Source organism: Phocoena phocoena, chromosome 16 (assembly GCF_963924675.1).
Source record: "Phocoena phocoena chromosome 16, mPhoPho1.1, whole genome shotgun sequence".
In the NCBI taxonomy this organism is placed as follows: Eukaryota; Metazoa; Chordata; class Mammalia; order Artiodactyla; family Phocoenidae; genus Phocoena; species Phocoena phocoena.
In genome coordinates, this window is record NC_089234.1 from 41,106,293 (window position 1) to 41,132,638 (window position 26,346).

The 26,346-nt window shown below is 36.1% G+C and overlaps 1 protein-coding gene across 8 annotated transcripts in view; it reads right to left on the minus strand.

The window, feature by feature from the left end:
- PCDH15 (protocadherin related 15) overlaps positions 1-26,346 on the minus strand; it is a 714,536-nt gene that overhangs the window by 204,634 nt on the left and 483,556 nt on the right. For all 8 annotated transcript variants that reach the window (XM_065894178.1, XM_065894175.1, XM_065894174.1 and 5 more), the window contains one exon: positions 24,088-24,216. In XM_065894178.1, coding sequence (XP_065750250.1) covers positions 24,088-24,216 — 129 coding nt within the window. The remainder of the gene's footprint in view (positions 1-24,087; positions 24,217-26,346) is intronic.

Genomic DNA, 26,346 nt, shown 5'->3' on the forward strand with positions numbered 1-26,346 from the left:
TGAACTGTAGTGAAAAAAGTAGATATTAAACAATAATTGTCTTGAAAAATTAATAACCTACAGTAATAAAGATACACTGCACAATTACAGCATCTAATAGAGCTTCTAACCTGCCTTCCTGGAAATTACATTCTAATAGGGAAGATAAAAGTTAAAAAAAAAGATACACAAATAAACAATTGCAAATATTAATGAGTATTATGAAAAAAAGTATAGCGAGGTGTGAGAGCACATAAATAGAGGCACTTAATCCAGTTTTGTGGGGCCAAGAAAGCAAATGGCATTCAACTGACATCCATCACCCCTAAAGTGTAGGTTTAATAAGGTCAGGAATCCTCAGGATGACTTTCACATTACTTATACTAAGTACAAGTCATGACAAAAATCACTGTTTTTTTCCCTTAGGAAAAATGGCCATAGATACAGTATGTCTTGACTTCAGTAAAATTCTTGAAACTTTTAAAATTCCATTTTAGTTGTTAAAATAGGGGAAAAGATGTTTCCTAGATGATGACAAAATGATTTAGATTGGGAGCTCAGTGAAGAATCATCCCCAAGTTGGACTTCAAACTTGACAAGACTCTGATGGCAACCTGCATGCTTCTTAGTAATTAATAATCGGCTCCACATTGTCAGCCATTTTTATGAAAGCATAAAGGATATGATTTTGAAATGTATTCATAGTAGGAATCTTAGAAAAATGCTTCATACCATAGGTGGTTGAATCAAAATTAAGATATATCTCAATGTAGGTCTCAAAATTCAAGAGTATAAAATGTTACTGCTGCCACTACTATCACATTAGCTGTTAGAGCTCTTATGCTTAGGCAACTGTGACTCCTCTCCTTCAAGCCTTAGGGGAGTCTATAAACTAGACCTACTCTCTCCATTTTGTAGACAAGGAAACTGAGTTTCAGGTAGGTAATTTGCCAGAGTCATAGAGTTGCTAGGTAATAAAGCTAGAATTCAAAACTGAGACTGTCTAATGCCAAGACTAGTGCTCTTATCCAGAATTTTAGGTTTCTTCCAACCAAGGTAATTACAAGTTCTTTAGGTTTTCACAGCTTCATGTCACTGATTCTGCCATTTGCCAGTTATACAGTCTTGGCAAAGAAATTAACCTCTTAGAGTCTGCAGGTGTAGAGAAAATATTAGTACCTACCAAATTAGATTTTATGGTTATTGAATGAACTAATACACAGAAAGCACTTGGAACTGTATCTGGCATGTAGCAAACAATCAATATGTTAGTTAATAATGCTAATATTATTTTTAAAATTTTATAATAAATGTCTTCCTAGGTTTATAACCATGGCTAAATGCCTACAGATCTGTGTGGAATTGAGATAATCTCTCAAAAATTATAATCTCTCAATTTATTTAGCACTCATTCATTGTCATTTGTTTAATTTTCAATAAATTTTCACAAGGTCCCAGATATTCTTCTCACCTACTCTTATTTCAAAAGCTGACAGTAAGCCAAATATAGGAAAAAAATAAAATAGTAAAAGATATATGGTGCTATTGCTCTAAAACATTTTCTATAAATATTTTTATCTGTAGCATCTCTTTGTTTTTTTAATTTTTATTTATTCTTCACAGTAGGTCCTTGTTGGTTATCTATTTTAAATATAGCAGTGTGTACATGTCAATTGGGAATGACACATGCATCTCTTTAAAATAAAAATTGAAATACCAAGTGATCCACCTTAAGTCTGTGGAAGATTTTATGCACTTGTGAATTATTCTTTAGCTCATGTGATTTGTGATTTCTAATTGAGTGATAATCAAACTGAAAAATCATAAAGGCAAACTTGCTTAGAAAAGTCAACTACATTTACGTAACTGATGAAACTGTTGAGCTGTGTTAATTCATTAAGTTCTTCCTGTGAATGACGTTATTTTGATGCACTAATATTGACTTTTAGTCTCTTAGGACCAAGGCTACCTGCAATTTTTAGTGAGACCATAAATTGAATATAAAATTTTCTAGGTATGAATATTTTCACCTGAAATACATGCCTCGTTAGTTAGAGGAAGGTATGGTTCACAATCCAGATTTCAGGGGGGAAGGTAGCTATTCTCATCTTTGTTGGAATTAAAAAAAAAAAAATTCCTTATTTGAAAGGACAAAGTAGAACCTGCTTACTGGCATCTTCTTACCTTTCTATTTTTTTTATATTACCTTGATTTCTCTACCACTACCCTCCCAAGTCTTTACCTTTGTACCTCCTCCATTTCTTCTATCAACATTAAACTTTCCACTGCTCAAACAAACAAACAAACAAAAAGTCCCGTGAAGAAGAAATTGTTTGGTACCACACAGCGTGAGGAAGAGCTCAATTAAATGAAAGTGAAGCAATTCATAAATAACCAATTTTGTGGTAATTTTACTGTTTCTACGCTTAATTTTTATATACAATGAAACAGTAAGAAGTATCTAGTTTTGATAAATTTCTCTAAATGTGTTTTTTAGTCATCCCATGATTCTGCTGGTTTCCCTTAACTTCACTATTTTTTCCTGTTTATTATGTTTCTTTCACATCCCATGGACTATTGACTGTATAACTAAATAATAAGGAAAATCAAAGAAAGAGAAATAGATGATCTCCTGATGCATAGTTTTAGCTATAAAAATAATGGCCAGGTGGTAAACAATCACAGCAAATTTGGGGCTTCCAGAGAGAAAGACTAAATTCAGCTCTAAAGGGACATAATTTGAAGCTTGTTGGGCTACACAATATGGAATTAAAAATAGCCAACCAGTCAACCCAGGATATTTTTTAAATTTCCTATAAAATTTAAATTGCTGTGAAATGAACCTAATAAGCTCAGTAACATTGACATCTCGTGCCATTTTAACCTATTTTATCAGCAATAATAATTTTTTCCCCTTTGTGGAATTTTTTTTGGCAAGTTTCAAAAGTGAGCTACACATTGATGGGGGTAATCCTTTTACAATGTATACATATACCAAATGATAGTATTATATACTAAATACCTTATAATTTTATTTGTCACTTATACCTCAGTAAAACTGAAAAAAGAGAAGAGTTACACATAGAAAACTTCAGACTGCTTTATAGTAACATCTAAATTATCATCTTAAATGATCTGGCCAATTTGTTCATCATACATACGTTCAGCATTTTAAAAATAAACGTTCTTAGACAGCTTATGGTAATTTGTATTTTGAAGTTTTGCTTAAAAAAATTTCTTTGTTACAATGTCAATGTCAGATTAGAGATCCTCACAAAAGATGTAATTATATTTTTTCTTTTAAGATTTAAATTAGTAAATATTGGTAAAGATATAGAAGTAAATCAGACTTTCTTTTGTATATATGAGTTTTACCATTACAATAACATATTATGAATTTTAAGTATAGAAAATAAATATTATTACAATGCAATCTAGTATAATTGGATTTACAGGATCAGACATAGTTTAGATATCTAATACACAGTATTCTGTGAAGATCTATCAGAAGATTCCTACTGGGCACTGGAAAAGTGGATAGATTATTCTATGTGATGTAGTTGAAAGGACATTATATGTAGAAGTGAAAGTTAGTTTGAGCCCTCCTTCTAACATGCTAACTGTATGGTCTTTGGTATTTATTCTCCTAATTTTTAAAATTAAAAGATTTTCTTAGAGAAGTTATTTGAATGGTGCTTTCCACCTTTAAAATTGTATGCTTTTATAATTTATTTTAGATGCTCTATTTTTATTAAACCAAACAAATGATCATACAGTCCTGATAGAAGATTTGTTAGAGGAACAATAGAAAGTTTGGATAGATAAAGGTTAGACATGATTTTTTGCTACATAAGCAACAGCTCTTTATTTTAAAAAATGGCATAAATATGAAATATATGTTTATTTAAGTAAAATATGATATTATGAATGGACTTATTAAAAGCCACCTTAATTTCCTCTTTAGTTGTTATTTCATATCGTAAGTTTTCATGATTGGACATTTTTCTTCTAAAAGGATCAGGATGAAACATGATCAATACATACATACAACTGAAAATAAGTATAAAAGTAAACCAAATTTAAAACAACCTTGTACATATTTACTTAGCTTAAAGAAATTTTTTAAAATATATTTTTAAGAATCCTTTTCACATCCTTAACCAGAAGAATTTTTCTTTATTTCTCAAAGCCGTGGAACAACTAAGCCCATGCACCACAACTACTGAGCCTATGCTCTAGAGCCCACAAGCCACAACTACTGAGCTCGTGTGCCACAACTATGGAAGCCCACGTGGCTAGAGCCCATGCTCCGCAACAAGAGAAGCCACCGTAATGAGAAGGCCGCACACCGCAACAAAGAGTAGCGCCTGCTCACCACAACTAGAGAAAGCCCACGTGCAGCAACAAAGACCCAAGGCAGCCAAAAAGAAATGTTAATTAATTTTTTAAAAAATCTTTTTCTATTGGATATGATTAGATGTAAACGTTTTCAGTAAAGGCATGCAGTGTGATAGAACAGTATAATTGGCTTTGGGAGTAGCTATACCCAACTTCAAGTAGTAATTGAATCACTAAATAAATGTATGAAAATAGGAAAGTCACATAACTTTTCTGATGCCCTATTACCTTATCTGTAAAATGGGGCAATATTATTGGTGTGACTTCCTTCGCTGTACTCTGAGAAAAAAATGTACTAATGAATGTTCATTTATTCATCCATATTCATGTTTTAAATCTTTGGTCAACTGTGGTATACAATGCAAATAGATGGTAAGAGAAGTAAAAATAACAAGCAAAACATATTTTAAAGTAATAGCATTTTTGTGATTATTTTCCAACAGTATACTTTAAAATATTTTTCCCTTGCATAATTAAGGAAGGGGCTTAAAATTATATTCCACAATTTTATAATGGCATATATGGACAGTTTTATAAAATATCTTTTACAACTTCCACAAGAATGACTCTCAGGAAGGAAATAAATCTTTCCCTAGAGGAAAATACATTGATTTGCTACTCCTTGGGTTAAAAATGAGGAACAGGAGGCATAAATGTTTACAAGAGTCTAAACAAAAAATAATCATTAAACTGTTGAATAGTTAAAAGAAAAGCTATTTCTTTTACTCCTTAGAGAGACGAAGAAGTAATAAGAGATGGAGAAAAGTCAGAAAACTGGGCTTAGGGAGGGCTGTGTGTAATATAGGTTGAGAGTAGAATGAAAAAATCATTAGTATTGGGATAGTCAACAGAATTTAAAGAACATAACTGAACAGTAAGAAGCTATCTGTAGTTTCTGAATGTTTCTACCATCTATAATCTTCCTAGTATAATCAACATTCTGATGAATAATCTGTATAAATAGATTTTAGTAAAAATCAAAAAAGGATTACGGTAAATTGAGTTATTGTGTGCAGTTTTCCACTTTCTCCCTGCTATTGAATTGTTTACCACATTGCCTTTGCCAAGTGACATTGCAGTAACTCTCATTAGGAAAGACTTTACACATATGAAATTAGGCATGGACTCTTACACTCTTGACCTTCATAACAAAAACATGGTACTGGTGCAAAGAGAATAAGACACTTATGAAGTAGGCCTAAACCTGAGCTCTGCCGTGGGGCCACACCCATCTGAGGCCAGTGGAGATCAGCCAAACCCCAGTACAACCCCTACCTATGCACAGACTCAAGAGTGAGAAAAATGAATATTCACTGTTGTGTCATGAAGATTTTCTGTTGCTTGTTACACAGCATTATTACAGCAAAACTGATCACTGCAGGGATTAAATTTTACATATACAATTTCAACATATGAAATGGAGAGACTATTCACTGGAGCAGGAACTCAGACATAGAATTGGCCCATGAGTATACGTATACCTTCCTCTAACAGGCCGACTCCACCCAGAAATCTGAGGTTTCATTCAATCTTGGTTATATATTGAGAAGCCTAGTGACCCCAAGTAATATATTAAAAATATATTTATATATACATATTATTTGTGGAAGATATACCATTTTTGTTCAGAAATTCCTATTTATCCACATGGCTTTGAAGCTTACCTGAAATCTACTTGCTATAAAACAGACTTCCTGACTGATAATGCTCTTCTATGGTAAGCAGTGGAGGTCTTTTGTGAAAGACAGATTGACATAGAGTGAACCAGAAATTAATCTAGCAAGAAGTCAATGAATTTTTTTTAATGCAAACAGTAAATGTTTAGTAGTAGAAGAGAGAAATAAAAGGTACTCTAAATCTCTTCCTTGGGAAAAAATATAGGTAGTCCAATATGTAATACAGGACCTTAAAATAATAAATAAATCCTCCAGTAAAGATCTTTAAAACTTGAATGAAGGAGTAAATCATGTGAAGAGTTAGAGAGAAGTGTCCCAGGAAGAGGTACAATCTTCTAAAATTTGTTGGGACTTGTTTTGTGACCTAGTATGTAATCTATCCTGGAGAATGTTCCATATACACTCAAGAAGTATGTGTTTTCTGCTGCTCCTGGGTAGAATATCCTGTATATATCTGTTAGGAACAGTACATCTATAGTGTTGTTCAAGCCTGCTGTTTCCTTATTGATTTTCTGTCTAGATGCTCTATTCATTATTGAAAGTAGGGTACTGAAGTCTCCTACTATTACCCTGGAGTTCCCTAATTCTCACGTCAGGTCTGTCAATGTCTCCTTATATATTTAGGTGATATGATACTGCATACATATAAATTCATAATTATTATATCTTTCTAATGAATTGACCCTTTCAATCACTGTATAATGATTTTCTCTGTCTCCTGTGATAGATGAAACACTGATGAAAAAGACAAACATTGATGAAAGAAATTAAAGACATAAATAAATGGAAAAACTCTCATGTTCATGAATGTAAAGAATTAATATTATTAAAATATCCATACTTCTCAGAGCAATTAAAGGTTCAATGAAATCTCTATCAAAATCCCAATGGTATTTTTTATGGAAATAGAAAAGCAATGCTAAAGTGTGTATGGAACCACAAAAGACCTTAAAGAGCCAAAGTAATCTTGAGAAAAAAGAACAAAATTGAGGCATTGCACGTCCTGAAATCAAAATACATTTCAAAGCTACAGCAATTAAAACAGTATGATACTGGCATAAAAAGAGAAATATAGACCAAGGTAACAGAAAAAGGAGCCCCAAAATAAGCCCACACCTATACAGTTAACTGATCTTTGACAAGGGAGCCAAGACTACAAGTGGGGAACAAAAAAATCTTCAACAAATAGTATTAGGAAAACTGGATATCCACATGCAAAAGAATGAAAGGGGAAACATCTTACACCACACACAAAGATCAACTCAAAATGGATTAAAGACTTATAAGACCTGAAATTATAACACTCCTAAAATAAAATATAAAGAGAATAAATAAATATTTGTATAAAAGAAAATGAAAGTGGACTTGTATGTCACATCATACACAAAAATAAAATTCAGATGATAGACAATATAAATAACAAAACAAAAAAGTATCTTAATATAGGAGAATATATTCATGATCTGAGAATGGCAATTAACAATTGAAAAATGATGAATAAAGTTGGTTATCTTAAAATTAAAATCTCTGTGTATCAAAAGACACCATTAAGGAAGTGAAATGAAAGCCCCAACATTGAAGAAGATGTTTGAAATACATGTAACAAGGAGGGAGCAATATGTTGAATATATAAAGATCTCCCACCAATGAAAAAGAACACTCAAGAAGAAAAATCATTGGCAATCCTTTGGATAAAGGGATAAGAGATTTACATAGGCACTTTGGAAAAAACAAAATTGAAATAAATATATGAAATGTTCAATCTCATTAGGGAAATGCTGATCAAGACCACAATGTGATACCACTATAATTATACCACATTGATCTAAATTGGAAAGATTGACACACCAAGAATGCAGATGGGGACCATTACTAACTCAGAGAATTCTTGAAACAGTCACTATGGAAAGCAATTTCACATTTTCAATAAACTTAACTATGCTTGTAGAGAAACTCAGGCACATTCTCTGTGCACCGGGAGAAATCATATAAAAATATTCACAGCAGGATTGATTATAATAGCCCCAAACTAGAAACCACTCAAATATTCATCAATAGTGGAATGTGAAAATGAATTGTGGCATAGATACACATAGAAAATAAAATACATGAAAAAGAGAAGAAATGTGGTTGAATCTTAAAAAAGATAAAGATGAATGAAAGAAGGCACATACTAAAACATACATACACTGTAATTCTGTATATACAATTTAAAAATAGACAAAAGTAAACTATATTATTTATGGATGCTTATTTAGTTGGCAAATCTACAATAGAAAGAAACGGTCAGAGTGGTTAATTGTAAGTGGAGGAAAGTGATTAGGACTAGGAAGAAGCACCCAGGGGGCTTTCCTGGTGATGCATTATATACTTGGGATATACTTGCATTTATGTTTACTTTATATTAATTTATTAAATGGTGCATTCATGTTTAATCAATGTCTATATATTACACATTTTTTCTTAAAGTTTAAAGGACAAGATTTGCTCGTAATAAAAGGCTGCAGAAACAGTTGTAATTCTTCCTGTAAAAGTAAAAATTGATTGCCAAACTTCATCATCAGTGAGGCTGTAAAGTCAGCATAAGTAAGTGTGGAAAGCTATAACGTTTGTGGAGAAGGATAACTGAATCCAACTAAAGTGAATAGGCCATGAATCCTCATCAGTCTATAAAACAGAAGTACAATTTGTATAAAGTTGGATCTCATAAATAAGTAATGTAGCATTAATAGGTACAGCAAGATGAATAGAGCAGGGGTTTGTGAAGCAAAAAATGGTGGGTATTTCTTCTTAGGCAAATATTAAATAATTTAAATGGGTATATATTTTAAATGGGTGAGTGAAAAACATATTTCCAAATGTGTGACTGAACAGGCTGGTCACAGTTTTTCTCTTTGTAATCATTTTACACCTGGATATATCCCTCATTATCATTTCCTGTTCTCTCAGGTGGTAAATACGTTGTCCTGTACTAAATATAAATTTCAATTGTTCTTTGCATTAATAGTGCTTTTTCTTTTTAACAACTTTATTGGAATATAATTCCTTTACAATGGTGTGTTAGTTTCTGCTTTATAACAAAGTGAATCAGCTATACATATACATATATCCCCATATCTCTTCCCTCTTGTGTCTCCCTCCCTCCCACCCTCCCTATCCCACCCCTGTAGATGGTCACAAAGAACCCAGCTGATCCCCTGTGCTACGTGGCTGCTTCCCACTAGCTATCTATTTTACATTTGGTAGTATATATAAGTCCATGCCACTCTCTCACTTCATCCCAGCTTACCCTACCCCCTCCCCGGGTCCTCAAGTCCACTCTCTAGTAGATCTGCATCTTTATTCCCATCATGTCCCTAGGTTCTTCATAACCAATTTTTTTTTCTTTAACATTCTATATATATGTGTTAGCATATATATTTGTTTTTCTCTTTCTTACTTCACTCTGTATGACAGACTCTAGGTCCATCCACCTCACTACAAATAACTCAATTTCATTTCTTTTTATGGCTGAGTAATACTCCATTGCATGTGTGTGTCATATCTTCTTTATCCATTCATCTGTCGATGGACACTTAGGTTGCTTCCATGTCCTGGCAACTGTAAATAGTGCTGCAATGAACATTGTGATACACGTCTTTTTTTGAATTATGGTTTTCTCAGGGTATATGCCCAGTAGTGGGATTGCTGGGTCGTATGGTAGTTCTATTTTTAATTTTTAAGGAACCTCCATACTGTTCTCCATAGTGGTTGTATCAATTTACATTCCTACCAACAGTGCAAGAGGGTTCCTTCTTCTCCCCAACCTCTCCAGCATTTATCATTTGTAGACTTTTTAATGATGGCCATTCTGACTGGTTAGAGGTGATACCTCATTGTACTTTTGATTTGCATTTCTCTAATGATTTATGATGTTGAGCATTCTTTCATGTGTTTGTTGGCAATCTGTATATCTTCTTTGGAGAAATGCCTATTTAGGTCTTCCACCCATTTTTGGATTGGGCTGTTTGTTTTTTTTTATATTGAGCTGCATGAGCTGCTTGTAAATTTTGGAGATTAATCCTTTGTCAGCTGATTAGTTTGCAAATATTTTTACCCTTTCTGAGGGTTGTCTTTCCATCTTGTTTATGGTTTCTTTTGCTGTGCAAAACCTTTTAAGTTTCATCAGGTCCCATTTTTTAATTTTTGTTTTTATTTCCATTTCTCTAGGAGGTGGGTCAAAAAGAAATCACCTGTGAGTTTCTTTTTGTGTATGGTGTTAGGGAGTGTTCTAATTTCATTCTTTTACATGTAGCTATCCAGTTTTCCCAGCACCCCTTATTCAAGAGGCTGTCATTCTGCCATTGTATATTACTGCCTCCTTTATCAAAAATAAGGTGACCACATGTGCGTGGGTTTATCTCTGTGCTTTCTATCCTGTTCCATTGATCTATATTTCTGTTTTTGTGCCAGTACCAGACTGGCTTGATTTCTAAAGCTTTGTAGTATAGTCTGAAGTCAGGGAGCCTGATTCCTCCAGCTCTATTTTTCATTCTAAAGATTGCTTTGGCTATTCGGGGTCTTTTGTGTGTCCATACAAATTATGAAATTTTTTGTTCTAGTTCTGTGAAAAATGCCAGTGGTAGTTTGATAGGAATTTCATTGAACCTGTAGATTGCTTTAGGTAGTATAGTCATTTTCACAATGATGATTCCTCCAATCCAAGAACATGGTATATCTCTCCATCTGTCTGTATGATCTTTAATTTCTTTCATCAGTGTCTTATACTTTTCTGCATGCAGGTCCTTTGTCTCCTTAAGTAGGTTTATTCCTAGGTATTTTATTCTTTTTGTTGCAGTGGTAAATGGGAATGTTTCCTTAATTTCTCTTTCAGACTTTTCATCATTAGGGCATAGGAATGCAAGAGATTTCTGTCCATTAATTGTGTATCCTGCTACTTTACCAAATTCATTGATTAGCTCTAGTAGTTTTCTGGTAGGGTCTTTAGCATTCTCTATGTACAGTATCATGGCATCTGCAAACACTGACAGCTTTACTTCTTCTTTTCCTATTTGGATTCTTTTATTTCTTTTGCTTCTCTGACTGCTGTGGCTAATACTTCCAAAACAATGTTGAATAACAGTGGTGAGAGGGGACAACCTTGTCTTGTTCCTGATCTTAGTGGAAATGGTTTCAGGTTTTCACCACTGAGAACGTTGTTGGCTGTGGGTTTGTCATATAGGACCTTTATTATGTTAAGTTCCCTCTATGCCTACTTTACGGAGGGTTTTTATCATAAATGGGTGTTGAATTTTGTCAGAAGCTTTTTCTGCATCTATTGAGATGATGATATGGTTTTTATTCTTCAATTTGTTAATATGGTGTATCACAATGATTGATTTGTGTATACTGAAGAATCCTTGCATTCCTGGGATGAACCTCACTTGATCATGGTGTATAATCCTTTTAATGTGCTGTTGGATTCTGTTGGCTAGTATTTTGTTGAGGATTTTTTCATCTATGTTCATCAGTGATACTGGCCTGTAGGGTTTTTTTTGTGACATCTTTGGTTTTGGTATCAGGTTGATGGTGGCCTTGTAGAATGAGTTTGGGAGTGTTACTCCCTCTGCCATATTTTGGAAGAGTTTGAGGAGGATAGGTGTTAGTTCTTCTCTAAATATCTGATAGAAATCACCTGTGAAGCCATCTGGTCCTGGGTTTTTGTTGGAAAGTTTTTAATCTCAGTTTCGATTTCAGTGCTTGTGATTGGTCTGTTTATATTTTGTTTCTTCCTGGTTCAGTCTAGAAGGTTGTGCTTTTCTAAGAATTTGTCCATTTCTTCCAGGTTGTCCATTTTATTGGCATATAGTTGCTTATAGTAATCTCTCATGATCCTTTGTATTTCTGCAGTGCCAGTTGTTACTTCGCCTTTTTCATTTCTAATTCTTTTGAGTCTTCTCCCTTTTTTTCTTGCTTAATCTGGCTAATGGTTTATCAATTTTGTTTATCTTCTCAAAGAACCAGGTTTTAGTTTTATTGATCTTTGCTATTGTTTCTTTCATTTCTTTTTCATTTATTTCTGATCGGATCTTTATGATTTCTTTCCTTCTGCTAACTTTGGGGGTTTTTTTGTTCTTCTTTGCCTAATTGCTTTAGGTGTAAGGTTAGGTTGTTTATTTGAGAAGTTTCTTGTTTCTTATGGTAGGATTGTATTGCTATAAACTTCCCTCTTAGAACTGCTTTTGCTGCATCCCATAGGTTTTGGGTCATCATGTTTTCATTGTCATTTGTTTCTAGGTATTTTTTGATTTCCTCTTTGATTTCTTCAGTGATCTCTTGGTTAAGTAGTGTATTGTTTAGCCTCCATGTGTTTGTATTTTTTACAGATTTTTTCCTGTAATTGGTATCTAGTCTCATAGCGTTGTGGTTGGAAAAGATACTTGATACAATTTCAATTTTCTTAAATTTACTAAGGCTTGATTTGTGACCCAAGATATGACCTATCATGGAAAATGTTCCATGAGCACTTGAGAAGAAAGTGTATCCTGTTGTTTTTGGATGTAATGTCCTATAAATATCAATTAAGTCCATCTTGTTTAATGTATCATGTAAATATTGTGTTTCCTTATTTATTTTCATTTTGATGATCTGTCTGTTGGTGAAAGTGGGGTGTTAAACTCCCCTACTATGATTGTGTTACTGTCAATTTCCCCTTTTATGGCTGCTAGCATTTGCCTTATATATTGAGGTGCTCCTATGCTGGGTACATAAATATTTACAATTGTTATCTCTTCTTCTTGGATTGATCACTTGACCATTATGTAGTGTCCTTCCTTGTTTCGTGTAATAGTCTTTATTTTAAAGTCTATTTTGTCTGATATGAGAATTGCTACCCCAGCTTTCTTTTGATTTCCATTTGCATGGAATATCTTTTTCCATCCCCTCACTTTCATTCTGTACGTGTCCCTATGTCAGAAGTCAGTCTGTTGTAGACAGCATAAATATGGGTCTTGTTTTTGTATCCATTTAGCCAGTCTATTTCTTTTGGTTGGAGCATTTAATCCTTTTACGTTTAAGTTAATTATCGATATGTATGTTCCTATTACCATTTTCTTAATTGCTTTGGGTTTGTTACTGTTAGGTCTTTTCCTTCTCTTGTGTTTCCTGCCTAGAGAAGTTCCTTTAGTACTTGTTGTAAAGCTGGCTTGGTGATGCTGAATTCTCTTCATTCTTGCTCGTCTGTAAAGATTTTAATTTCTCCGTCGAATGAGAATGAAATCCTTGAGGGGTAGAGTAATCTTGGTGGTAGGTTTTCCCCTTTCATCACTTTAAATATGTCCTGCCACTCCCTTCTGGCTTGTAGATCTTCTGCTGAAAGATCAGCTGTTAACCTTATGGGGATTCCCTTGTATGCTATTTGTTGTTTTTCCCTTGCTGCTTGTAATATTTTTTCTTTGTATTTAATTTTTTATAGTTTGACTTATATGTGTCTTGGCGTGTTTCTCCTTGGATTTATCCTGTATGGGACTCTTTGCGTTTCCTGGACTTGATTAACTATTTCCTTTACCATATTAGGGAAATTTTCAACTATAATCTCTTCAAATACTTTCTCAGTCCCTTTCTTTTTTTCCTCTTCTTCTGGGACCCCTATAATTCCAATGTTGGTGTGTTTCATGTTGTCCCAGAGGTCTCTGAGACTGTCCTCAATTCTTTTCATTGTTTTTTCTTTATTCTGCTCTGCAGTAGTTATTTCCACTATTTTATCTTCCAGGTCACTTATCTGCTCTTCTGCCTCAGTTATTCTGCTATTGATTCCTTCTAGAGAATTTATAATTTCATTTATTGTGTTGTTCATTAGTGTCTGTTTGCTCTTTTGTTCTTCTAGGTCCTTGTTAAACATTTCTTGTATTTTCTCCATTCTATTTCCAAGATTTTGGATCACATTTACTATCATTACTCTGAATTCTTCTTCAGGTAGACTGCCTATTTCCTCTTCATTTGTTAGGTCTGGTGGGTTTTTACCTTGCTCCTTCATCTGCTGTATGTTTCTCTGTCTTCTCATTTTTCTTAACTTACTGTGTTTGGGGTCTCCTTTTCGCAGGCTGCAGGTTCATAGTTTCTGTTGTTTTTGGTGTCTGCCCCCAGTGGCTAAGTTTGTTTCAGTGCATTGTGTAGGCTTCCTTGTGGAGGGGACTACTGCCTGTGTTCTAGGCTGGATCTTGTCTTTCTGGTGTTCATGTTCTCATCTGGTGGTGTGTTTTGGGGTGTCTGTGACCTTATTATGATTGTAGGCAGGCTCTCTGCTAATGAGTGGTGTTGTGTCCCTGTCTTGATAGTTGTTTGGCATAGGGTGTCCAGCACTGTAGCTTGCTGGTTGTTGAGTGGAGCTGGGTCTTGGCGTTTAGATGGAGATCCCTGGGAGATTTTTGCCATCTAATATTACATGGAGCTGGGAGGTCTCTGGTGGACCAATGTCCTGAACTCGGCTCTCCCACCTCATAGGCAGAGGCCTGACACCCAGCCGGAGCACCAAGACCCTGTCATCCACATAGCTCAGAATAAAAGGGAGAAAAAAAGAAAGAAAGAAAGAAAAATAAATTAATTAAATAAAGTTTTTAAAATAAAAAATAATTATTAAAAATGAACAAATTAAAAAAAAGAAATATAGGGCTTCCCTGGTGGCACAGTGGTTGAGAGTCCACCTGCCGATGCAGGGAACACGGGTTCGTGCCCCCGTCCGGGAAGATCCCACATGCCGTGGAGCGGCTGCGCCCGTAAGCCACGGCCACTGAGCCTGTGCGTCCGGAGCCTGTGCTCCGCAACGGGAGAGGCCACAATAGTGAGAGGCCCGAGTACCGCAAAAAAAAAAAAGAAAATAAATACAGAAAGAAGAGAGCAACCAAAGCAAAAAACAAATCCACCAATGATAACAAGCACTAAAAAGTATACTAAAAAAAAAAAAAAAAAAAACCCGACAGAAGCCTAGGACAAATGGTAAAAGCAAAGCTATACAGACAGAATCACACACACAAGCATACACATACACACTCACGAAAGGCAAAGAGGAAAAAAATATATATATATATTGTTGCTCCTAAAGTCCACCACCTCAATTTGGAATGATTCGTTGTCTATCAGGTATTCCACAGATGCAGGGAACATCAAGTTGATTGTAGAGATTGTATCTGCTGTTCCTGATGCTGCTGGGAGAGATTTCCCTTTCTCTTCTTTGTTCGCACAGCTCCCGGAGTTCAGCTTTGGATTTGGCCCTGCCTCTGCATGTAGGTCGCCATAGGGCATCTGTTCTTCGCTCAGACAGGACAGGGTTAAAAGAGCAGCTGATTTGGCGGCTCTGGCTCACTCAGGCCGTGGGGAAGGAGGGGTATGGATGAGGGGCGTGCCTGCGGCGGCAGAGGTCAGCGTGACATTGCACCAGCCTGAGGCGCGCCTTGCGTTCTCCCGGGGAAGTTGTCCCTGGATCACGGGTCCCTGGCAGTGGCGCGCTGCACAGGCTCCCCGGAGGGGAGGCATGGATAGTGACCTGTGCTTGCACACAGTCTTCTTGGTGGCAGCAGCAGCAGCCTTAGCATCTCATGCCCGTTTCTGGGGTCTGCGCTGTTAGCCGCGACTCGCGCCCATCTCTGGAGCTCCTTTAAGCAGCGCTCTTAATCCCCTCTCCTCGCACACGACAAAACGAACAGGCAAGAAAAAGTCTCTTGCTTCTTAGGGAGTTTCAGACATTTTCCCGGACTCCCTCCCTGCTGTTGTGCACTAGCCCCCTTCAGGCTGTGTTCACGCAGCCCAATCCCAGTCCTCTCCCTGGGATCTGACCTCCGAAGCCTGAGCCTCAGCTCCCAGCCCCAACCCGACCCAGAGGGGAGCAGACAAGCCTCTCAGGGTGCCTGCCACCCACCATCTCTGCCTGCCAAGGGGCTTCCTAGAGTGTGGAAACCTTCCCTCCTTCACAGCTCCCTCCCACTGGTTTAGGTCCCGTCTCTATTCTTTTGTCTCTTTTTTTTTTCTTTTGCCCTACCTAGTTACATGGGGAGTTTCTTGCCTTTTGGGAAGTCTGAGGTCTTCTGCCAGCGTTCAGTAGGTGCTCTGTAGGAGCTGTTCCACATGTAGATGTATTTCTAATGTATCTGTGGGGAGGAAGGTGATCTCCACGTCTTACTCTTCCGCCATCTTGAAGGTCTCCAATACTGCTTTTTAAATCAACCCTATATATACTATTCTACATGTTGCAATTCTAAAAGTAGAGAGATTTCCAGTATTAACAGTTTTTCTCCATTTATCAAGACTACTTATTTACTTGCACGTATGTGTGTGAGGTAAGCCAAATAGGTATTTTAGTTGTTGACATATATTTCTCTTTCTACAACGTTCATGAATCTTCAGTGGAAAAATGTACTTTCAGATCATTTTAATCCATTAGGTCTAGTTTAATTTAGCATCTTATAAGACCCAAATATTGGGCTGGGTAGTGAGGTTTCTAGGATCAATATGACACAGTCTCTGATTTCAAGAAATTTGAGTAAATGGAAACTTTCAATAGACTTTGGTAAGCACTACCAAAAAGTTGTGCACAGTGTGAGATGGGCCATTTAGGACATAGGAAAGTTCAGAAAAAGCTTTTCTGGAAAAGATTATGTTTGACTAAAATTTTCAAGGATGGAAATGAAGAATGAAGAAATGAGGGCAGAGGGCATGAGCAGAGGCAAACAGACATGGGAGAGTTCTGAGAACATGCATTAGTAATCTCAAGCAGGTTAGTGTTCCTGGAGGTGAAGTTGTAAAAGCAGTAATGGGAAGTGTGCCTTGTTTGCTGCATTGAGGGTTACTTTCTACTATTGAACTATGTTTTTTAGAGACATCCCCAGCAGTTACATTAAGGATAAGTATGAGGTTTGTTAAGATTAATGATAGGATAATGTATTAGGAGGTTGTAACAATAGGTCAGGCGACATAAAATGAGAGCCTGACTGTTGTTGTTTTGGAGAGAGGAGAAAATCTGAAAACTATTTGAAGCATGTAAAATTATCAAGATTGGTGACTGACTGGATACGGACAGTGAGGGACAAAGAGAAGACTGAGATGCCTCTCCGGTTTGGCTTGGGAATAATAAACTGAGAGGCAGAATTCAGGAGAAGAAGCCCTTTCTGAGGAAGATGAAAATAAGGGTTCAATCTTAAACATGCTGAATTTGAGGTGCCTCTAGGACATTCAGGCGGGTTTGCTTTTTACAGATAAATGTCTATTTGAGGCTGTAGGCTGAAGGAGCAGAAGCAGTTACAGATATAGCTGTGGAAGACATCAGCATCCAAGTGTAATTAAAACAGTGGTTTTTAATGTCAGTGGAATTTCTCCCCAAAAATGTGTAGAATTAAAACAAATGAGAGGACAGTTCCAATATCCAGAGTTTGTTTTGGAGGTGATGAATATGGTTATTACCTTGATTGTGGTGATGGTAACACAAGTGTACATGTATATTTCCCAACTGGAAGTCACCAAATCGCATACATTAATTATCTGTCCCTTTTTGTATACCAGTTTTACCTCAATAGAACTAGGAGGAAAAGGACTAATACAATATTGTTTAAAGAAGGTTTATGAAGAAACAGATAAAGGGAAGACAAAAAGAATCAGACATGCTTAAACATGAAAACCAGGAGCAAACAGGTAGTAGAGTCCCATAAAGGAGAGTGTGAGATCCATCTCAAATGCAGCAGTGAAGTTATTCAGATAAAGATGACATTTAGTAATAAAGAGGTCATGAGTTACTATGGGGTTGAGGATGGATATCATTCATTATGCATCTGGGATTATACAACTGTGAATATTTATACACACACACACGTATGCACATGTACATGTATCTATTATAATAGCTGATAGTAAGACTAAAAACTGGCGAAAGGATATATCCCAAGTAAATATTAAAAATATATGCATAAAATTTTCTAGTCTATTTATGAACCACTAATTCAATACCTGAAAGATCATCAAGCTTCAAAAATACTCACACTAGATAAATCTCCATTATAAATACTTTTAGGTAGCAGCATTAAAATGGACATCATTAAGTTTTCAAATTGTGTGGGTTTCTTTACTTGACTGAGCACAGTTTTTGCATTATATAGTTTGATTTGACAAGAGAACCCATAAAAATCCACACTTGTGGCCCACTTAAAAAAGTAGTATTATAGTTTTAGGCACTGTTGAACATCATGCTGAGCTAGAAAAGCTAAATAAAACACCGTAAACCTCCCCACCTTCATTTTTAGAACCCCACACAGGGAGACGACAACTATGTTAATCAGAGACAGACCACTGAGGTTCAGATTTATTTTATTTAATATTAAATTGTATAGTTGAAGGAGATATCAATTTCTTTTTAAAATGGCACCATCACTACCCTTCTAAACACTGCAGTTTACTAATGATTTTAAAACTGCTTTAAGGGTTTAAAACTGAATCACTACCACTTCATCTCAGCTGAGATTTAGCATGCAGATCTCACAATGGGAATACATTTCTGTTTCAGGTTAAATAAATTCAGTCTGTCTTATTTTAGAACTAGAAGAACATTTTGTTGACTCAGAGCTCTATTTTTGTTACTTAGAGCTAAAAGAAGTCAGTTCAGCATAAGAAATTCTACAAGGTATTAACTGGAAGTTTGCTGGGAAGAGGTTCATTCTGTATTGTATATCATGCTGAGAACATGTTTTAACCTTAACAGGCAGTGTTGTTTCCAAATATGCCTTCTCTGATGAACCTGTGCACGCATGCATGCCCAGGGCTACTCTGAAAACTGAACTGAACTGAACTGAAAAAGAATTCTGGCCCCTAAGAAACTCCTCAAAGAGATGCTATCGTGAAGGCTAGACACCTTTGATATGAGCTCCAAGGTTTCTCTCTGCTGCTCTCCCTTCAGTACCCACTGACCTGAAACATGCACACAGAGTGATGCGCTGAAGCACCTACAGCAGCAAGTGTGCCTAAGTAAAAACACCCTCTCATTCTCCTTGATAAGCTAGACTCTGTTAGAAAAGTACAAAGAAGTGCTCTTGTGACCCTGTATCTAAGACTGTGTTTATTAAAAGATCTTCCTTTATCTTCCCCTCACTCTCCAACCCAGACTCAAGATTGAATCTATGAGGCATTAGTTGAGAAAACAAATGAAAATGACACACACCATATTGAAAAAATCACATCATGATTTTTTATCTCCTGTGAAATACTGTGAAGGGTACTGAACAAAACATTACACTGACAAGTCAAGTCTTTTTATTAGTGGCTATTTCATTAGGCCTTCCTGGCCTTCCCCATCTAAACTCAACATGTATTAACCAATTTTCTAGAACTTCTCTAAGCAAATCTTCCATAATTGACAGACAATTGACTTTTTCTCAAATTGCCTTTTCGGCTCAATTATGTCTTGCATCACATCCACCTGGTATATCTATTTCCTTTTTTTTTTTTTAACCTAGAATCTTACTAATTTGTTAAGTTACTAAAGATGATACATTTTTCCCATGAATCCTGACAGAGCCACCTTAGTGCTTTGTGGTGTTTTTCATTCCTTTTAGTAAATAATCAGTATGACACATTTGACATAGAGACACAATCTATTCTTACTGTGTTTGCTAGATTTTATTCTATATACATCTTTCCCCCAACTATACTGCTACTGCTTGTGTTTTGAGAATATGGAAAAGATTCTCAAATTTAAATGTGGTATACTATATCTGTGTATAGTAACTTCTACATTAAAAAACAAGTTTAGCCAGACTATTACTCAACCATAAAAAAGAATGAAATAATGCCATTTGCAGCAATATGGATGGACCTAGAGATGATCACACTAAGTGAAGTAAGGCAGAGAACGACAAATATATATCGCTTATATGTGGAATCTAAAAAAAAAAAAGATACAAATGAACTTTTTACAAAACAGAAACAGACCCACAGACATAGAAAACAAGCTATAGCTACCAAAGGGGAAAGGGGGGCGGATAAATTAGGGGTTCGGGATTAACATAAACACACTATTATATCTAAACTAGATAACCAACAAGGACCTACTGTATAGCTCAGGGAACTATACCCAATATTTTGTAATAACCTATAAGGGAAAATGTTATTGAACCCTGACCTCTGGCCACCTCCTAGGGGTAGACAACTGAACTAAGCTGTACCAATTTTTGAATTTGAATGGAGAGACTGAAGCTAGTTGAAGCTGCTACCTTAATGGCAGTGTCCATGTAGTCCAGCTGCTGAGGCCTCCACAGACTATGGCCCATGGAGACCGCTGCCACCATTATGTCACGAAAGCCGGGATGGGGGAGAGGTTCGCAGCTGCGTAAAGGCCTGGGCCTGGCCAGTGGGCGGCCCTGGCGAGGGCTCTGGAGTTCTGCAGGACACAGCCCTCAGCCTGTCCCTGGGCCCCCAGCTCATCCAGTGGCCTAAGGCTGCAGGGCCTGGAGGGCCCTGGGGAGAAGGCCTCCATCTGCCTCTCGCCGCATTCTGCCCAGAAGACCACAACGAGGCTGACTGAGCGGGGCCTCTAACCACGCTAAGGGTCACGTGTTAATGGTCATATATAATACTAATGGCTGTGTGCCCACTCTGCCCGTATTACAAAAATAATCTGAAAATATATATATGCATAACCATATCACTTTACTGTATACCTGAAACTAATGCAACATTGTAAATCAACTATACTTCAAATTTTTTTAAGTTCATTTTTAATATGCTAATAAAACTTTTGGCTCTGTATAATCCAGAAATATTGCTTCAGAATATTACCTAGTAAGTAAAGTTTGATACTACAACACTACCTTAATAAATAAAAAGGAAATACACGGTTCCTTCAGCATTTGAATTCAAACATTGGTTTACTTGTACTAAAACGTCATTAGAACAAAAACGCGAAGTTGGTAACTCAAATTGAATACAATAACTAACCATACATATTTTGGTTTTAAGTGTGTCTTAATAGCTTTTGGTGACAGTTAAAATTAAATTTTATAAGTAGAGCATGAGTCATTTAGTGAAATTAATGTATTATATAGTTATCATTAGGTAGCAATAGGAGACCATTGTGATGCATCAAAGTTCCATTCTATGAACTGGAACTGTGCTGAATCAGTGGGATGCAACTGCTTCGGATGTTTTCCTTCTCCTTTGTACTTTCAAACTCATTTTGGTTTTTATGAAAACACGTTATTGCCTAAAGACCAGGACAATCATTCCTTTATCAAATTGTGAGTGCTAAAATCTATATTTCAATTTTTAATGCTGAGAAATTATAGAGAATGTTTCTCATCAAATTTAAGAACCAGGAGACAATAAATAAAAGTTAATGCTGTAATTCTTTCAAAGACAAAGAATCACTAGGAAAAGTGGCAAAGATAGGTTAAGAGAAAGGAAAAATAAAACTAAAACTCAATCAGCATGCCAATGTCTATGTATGTGTTATGACCTGCATATTCCCTATGGGTTTTATGTCTCCAATGCTAAGTAAATTAAAAGAAATGGGAAAGATAATTTTCCTAAATTTCCAATACCTCTTTATTTTATCTGAATACTTGATAGATATAATTAAAATAATTTTCAGTTGTCATCCAAGTGGCATCCTAGAGTGACAACTGTAATATAATTTAACTATCATTATGATTAAACTATTACATTAGTTCAAGTTTTTTTTTTTTTTCGAAGACAAGTTTTATTTGGGAAGAGTTTCTAATTGTTAAAGCTGCAAGCAAGTTACCTTCACAAGTATAGTTCTACAGACCTAGTAGTTTCAGAGATCCCAGTGTTCAAAGGTACACCTCAAAATTAATAACAAAAACACACCCACGGCGAAAGGGGAGAGCTGTTAGACTGGTTTGGAATGTACAGCCATGGATTTCAGCTGGGTTATTATACCTGCCTTCTAATTGAGCTTTCTGGATTTATAATCTTCCATTACAATCTACTTAGCAGCAATCTTTATAAAATAAAAATCTAATGATACCAGCACCTCAGACCCTCTAGAGGTCCCCCCAGCACCTTCTACAACATGGCAAAGAGAAACATTTATGATGTTAATTAATGTAATTATGACATGTCACATGCTGTCATTTGTCTATGCTTTTATCCATGCAATCAACTTTCCTTAGACAGTTTCTAACCCCTTTCAACTTCCTTCTCACCAGTATTCATCCTTCATGAATCAGCTTCAACATTGCCCCCTTTCTCTGTTTTCAGAACATGCCCCTCATACAGATTTAATCACCTTCTTTGCTTGGTGTAACAGAAACTGTCAGTGCCCCATGCATGTCCCTCAGAGCATGTAGAGTTTCTGGCCAACTTCCATCTGCTAGTAACTGCAGTCTCACTGAAAGCCCTTATATCAGAATTGCAGAGAGCTGGATGCTTGCTTGGAGGTAGGAAGTGCTGAAAATGTGCCCTCATCCACAGCATCGCTGACCAAGAACTCTCAGGTGTTAGTGTGTGAATTTACCAGTTCCATCACTTTTCAGGATCATTAATTCTGGGGAATGTATTTTGTGTCACTTCCCAGAATTTGCCCTTCAGATTAAGCTCCATTTCTCTTAAGGACAGCTGGTTAACTGCAATCCCTTTATTGTCTGGCTTCTCTTCTCTGCATCACTTCCTCACTTCCCTATTAGTATTACTTTAACTTCCCAGAAAAACTATTTATACCTGACTCTTTTGTCATCAGGCTTTTTCTTGTAGAATCTACAGTAAAACTTTTGATACCAGAGGTACTGTGTGGGGTTCTGGAGTTGAATGTCTTGCTGGCCACATGGCATCAAGACCACTTGGCATGTTGTAACAGAATAATTACAAGACTCTCTCTTGTGGTGAATTGGGATGCTAAAAAGGTATAAGGGGATGTATATCTTATCAATTTCTCCAGGATTTGAGAAAGATTGTGACAATGATAATGACAATGACTACAGAGTTAACAGTTGTTGCAAGTATTGTCAGTGCTCTCAGGAAAAAAACTGATGAGCTCAAGCTCAAGTCAGAGGGGTCTCGCTGACAGCATTTAAAGAAACCCTCGTCTTTTAAAGCCAGAGAGAGGATTGAACTGAAAAACAGATCCTTTGTTTGATTGTAATAGTAGCTGAATTGTAGAGAAGATTTACTGCAAAGCACCGGCAAACCTCTTATTTAAAACTCCAGGCCTTAACAGGAAAGATGTAGGACCCTGAAACCTGGACTTGAGGTACCAGGTTGACTCACTCTTGCTGGAGGATTCTTTCCTTGCCTGGAGACCACATAGATGCATCATCTGAGGTCAACAATTCAAGATATATGTACATTCCTCAAAATTTTCCCTCATCTTATGGTTTCTAGACCACTATGTTCAAGACCAGGCATGGCCTAATTGAAAAAAGTATTGTCTCTGATTTAAGAAAAATGGGATTATTCATGAAAAGAGTAACAGAAATTGGCTAATATTTCCCGTTAGGAATTAAGAGAGCATGCCTAGAAATGAATGTTGAGTATGTTGGACAGGGATGCAACTGAAATATAAGGTACACAGGAGATGCTAAAGATATGTTTACACAAGCAAATGACAGTACACCTAAGCATTTGTGTTTTGAGGTATGCGTTTCCAAATTTATGCTTAATGGTATAGATAATTACATACTTCTCTAAAAATACTTTATTGTAATTCCAGAAAGTAAAAATATATATTAAATAAGAAAATAATGCTCTCAAATGAATCAATGTTTAAGTTATACAATGGTCATAAAATATAAATCAACAAGCTTAACAACTTAAATCCATATGGACACAATATGATTTATAAAAAAAAAAATCTTGAAGGTTATCCAGCACAGTGATCAAGAATGAATGCACTTTATTACCATCTTGTCTTATACCCAAGTGATCTTGCTTATTGCTTTCAGATAATTCTGATGCTCTATCATTTAATACATGGCATTAGCTGAATCTCTTTTCAAATTAAAAGGTAAGAAAATTACTCACTTTAAAAAAATACATTTAAGATACAAATAAATACTCCACTTACCCATACTCGACCCACAAACGCATTGGCTTCTTCTTCCACCACTGACAGATTTCTGAGCAGATAGGGATCAAACACTGGATCATTGTCATTGACATCTGTCACCACCACATTTACAGTGGCAGTTGAGGTCTTAAAGAAAAAAAAAAAATAGAGGGGGGATTAGATGTGAGAGGAGTTATTTTTATTTCGATGTCAGTTAATTAGTCATACTGGCATTTGTCTATCTGAAAGTCATCTCATTACTATTCCTATTCCTTAGCTTTCCAAAAAAGACAAGAAAAAAAAAAGAGGAATCTCGCAATTTTCAAACACCTCAAAAAACAGATGGAAAAAACAAATGATATTAAAGGGCAAACATCTTCTTGAAAATGTCAAATATTTCCTGAAGGCTTACTTTTAGAAAGTGTTTTACCTTTATCTTGTTCACATTTTGTGGGTGATAGGTTTTTGTTTATAGACACTTGTACCCCTTTTTCTCTGAAATGTAACATTTCTGCAGTTTTTACCACTTATATGTTGTACTGTTTAAAAATATAACTAGTACACTATAAACTAGCGTGGTATGTCAAATGGGTATTTTCAGGTAAGCAAATACTACCAGAAAATAATATATTAGTAATTTTCTAGGTTCACATCTAAACAGAATTTGAGGACCATACACCACTAATCATAAAACACACACACACACACACACACACAAACCTTCTGGTTATAAAGCTTAAGGAAATGGTAAGTGGGTAATCCTACCAGTAGTATGTGCTACCTGGTTAAAAGGTAAAATCCCTAGCCTGCTGCAACTTGAGAACATAATGTAGGTCAATGACTTTTGCACAATCAAGGAACGTCTTCATACATGACTCAAGCTGGAAAATGCTCTGTCTAATCAAAGCCTGAGTACAGCACATGCCCTCCACCCAGCTGTCACAGTGAGGGGCAGATCACAGAAGGCTGAGAGAAAATTAGAGAACAAAAGTATTCTTGGCTGGAAAATGAAAAATCCATTATGCTATGATATTAAATACCTAATAACATGCAAATAAAAAGTAGGAGGAAAAGCAAGATGGTACTGTCATGAGAGAATTACTTAACTTTCTTTTTAAAAAAGACAAACAGGATTTGTCCTAATCTGTAAGTGACGTGGGGTGAGAGGCTAAAAAGCTGAGCATAAAGAAGTGACTTAGAGGAAGTGAACCTGAAGAAATTTTGCAGCAGTCATGGGCCCGAGGGGTCAAAAACTGGAGTTCCTAGCTACTAAGGAGGAGAAGTCCTGGTAAACACCCCATCCTTTCTGTTGCAAAATCAAGGAACATCTTCATACGTGACACAAGCTGGAAACTGCTCTGTCTAATCAAAGACTAAATATAGCACATGCTTTCTTGGGATCACTGAAGTTCTATACTCTATGAGTAATGCTGCATAAGGTCTAGACCAGGCCTTACTCAGATTAAAACTCAATAGTCAAGGGCTTCCCTGGTAGCGCAGTGGTTGAGAGTCCGACTGCCGATGCAGGGGACATGGGTTCATCCCCTGGTCCGGGAACACCCCACATGCTGCAGAGCGGCTAGGCCCGTGAGCCATGGCCGCTGAGCCTGCATGTCCAGAGCCTGTGCTCCGCAGCGGGAGAGGCCACAACAGTGAGAGGCCCGCGTACCGCAAAAGAAAAAAGAAAAAAAAAAAAAACTCAATAGTCAAATTTTGGTTGGATTAAGGTGATCTGTCCTTATTTTAACAGACATATATTAAATCTTCTTTTGAGCAATATAATTTTATACCAAGCCTTTATAATTTTTCATATATAATGTCCAGTGGTCATTAAAAATATTACCAGGCATAGCAGAGAATTCTTGGGTATTGATAATGGCTTATTTCTTTATTTGTGTACTAGCTACATTGATGGGCTTATTTTGTGAAAATTTATACAGCTATTCAGTATGATTTGTATATATTTCTGTATTTAAAACTCCCAATAAAATTTTATTTAAAGAAATGTCAAAGACAAGCAGAACAGTGTTGTTTAGTCAAAGCCGGGAAACAACCTAAATGCCCACCAATAGTAGATGTTTATATAACAGATTGTGTTTTTTGCACACAACGGAATAACATGTGATACTAAGAATGTACAGACTACATTCACCTCAATGAATTACATGAATGTAAGGCTGAGTGTACGAAGTCAGACACAACACAGTACACACTACATAAGTCCAAATATATAAATTTCAAAGATTGGCAGAAATACTCCATTGTGATAGAAGTCAG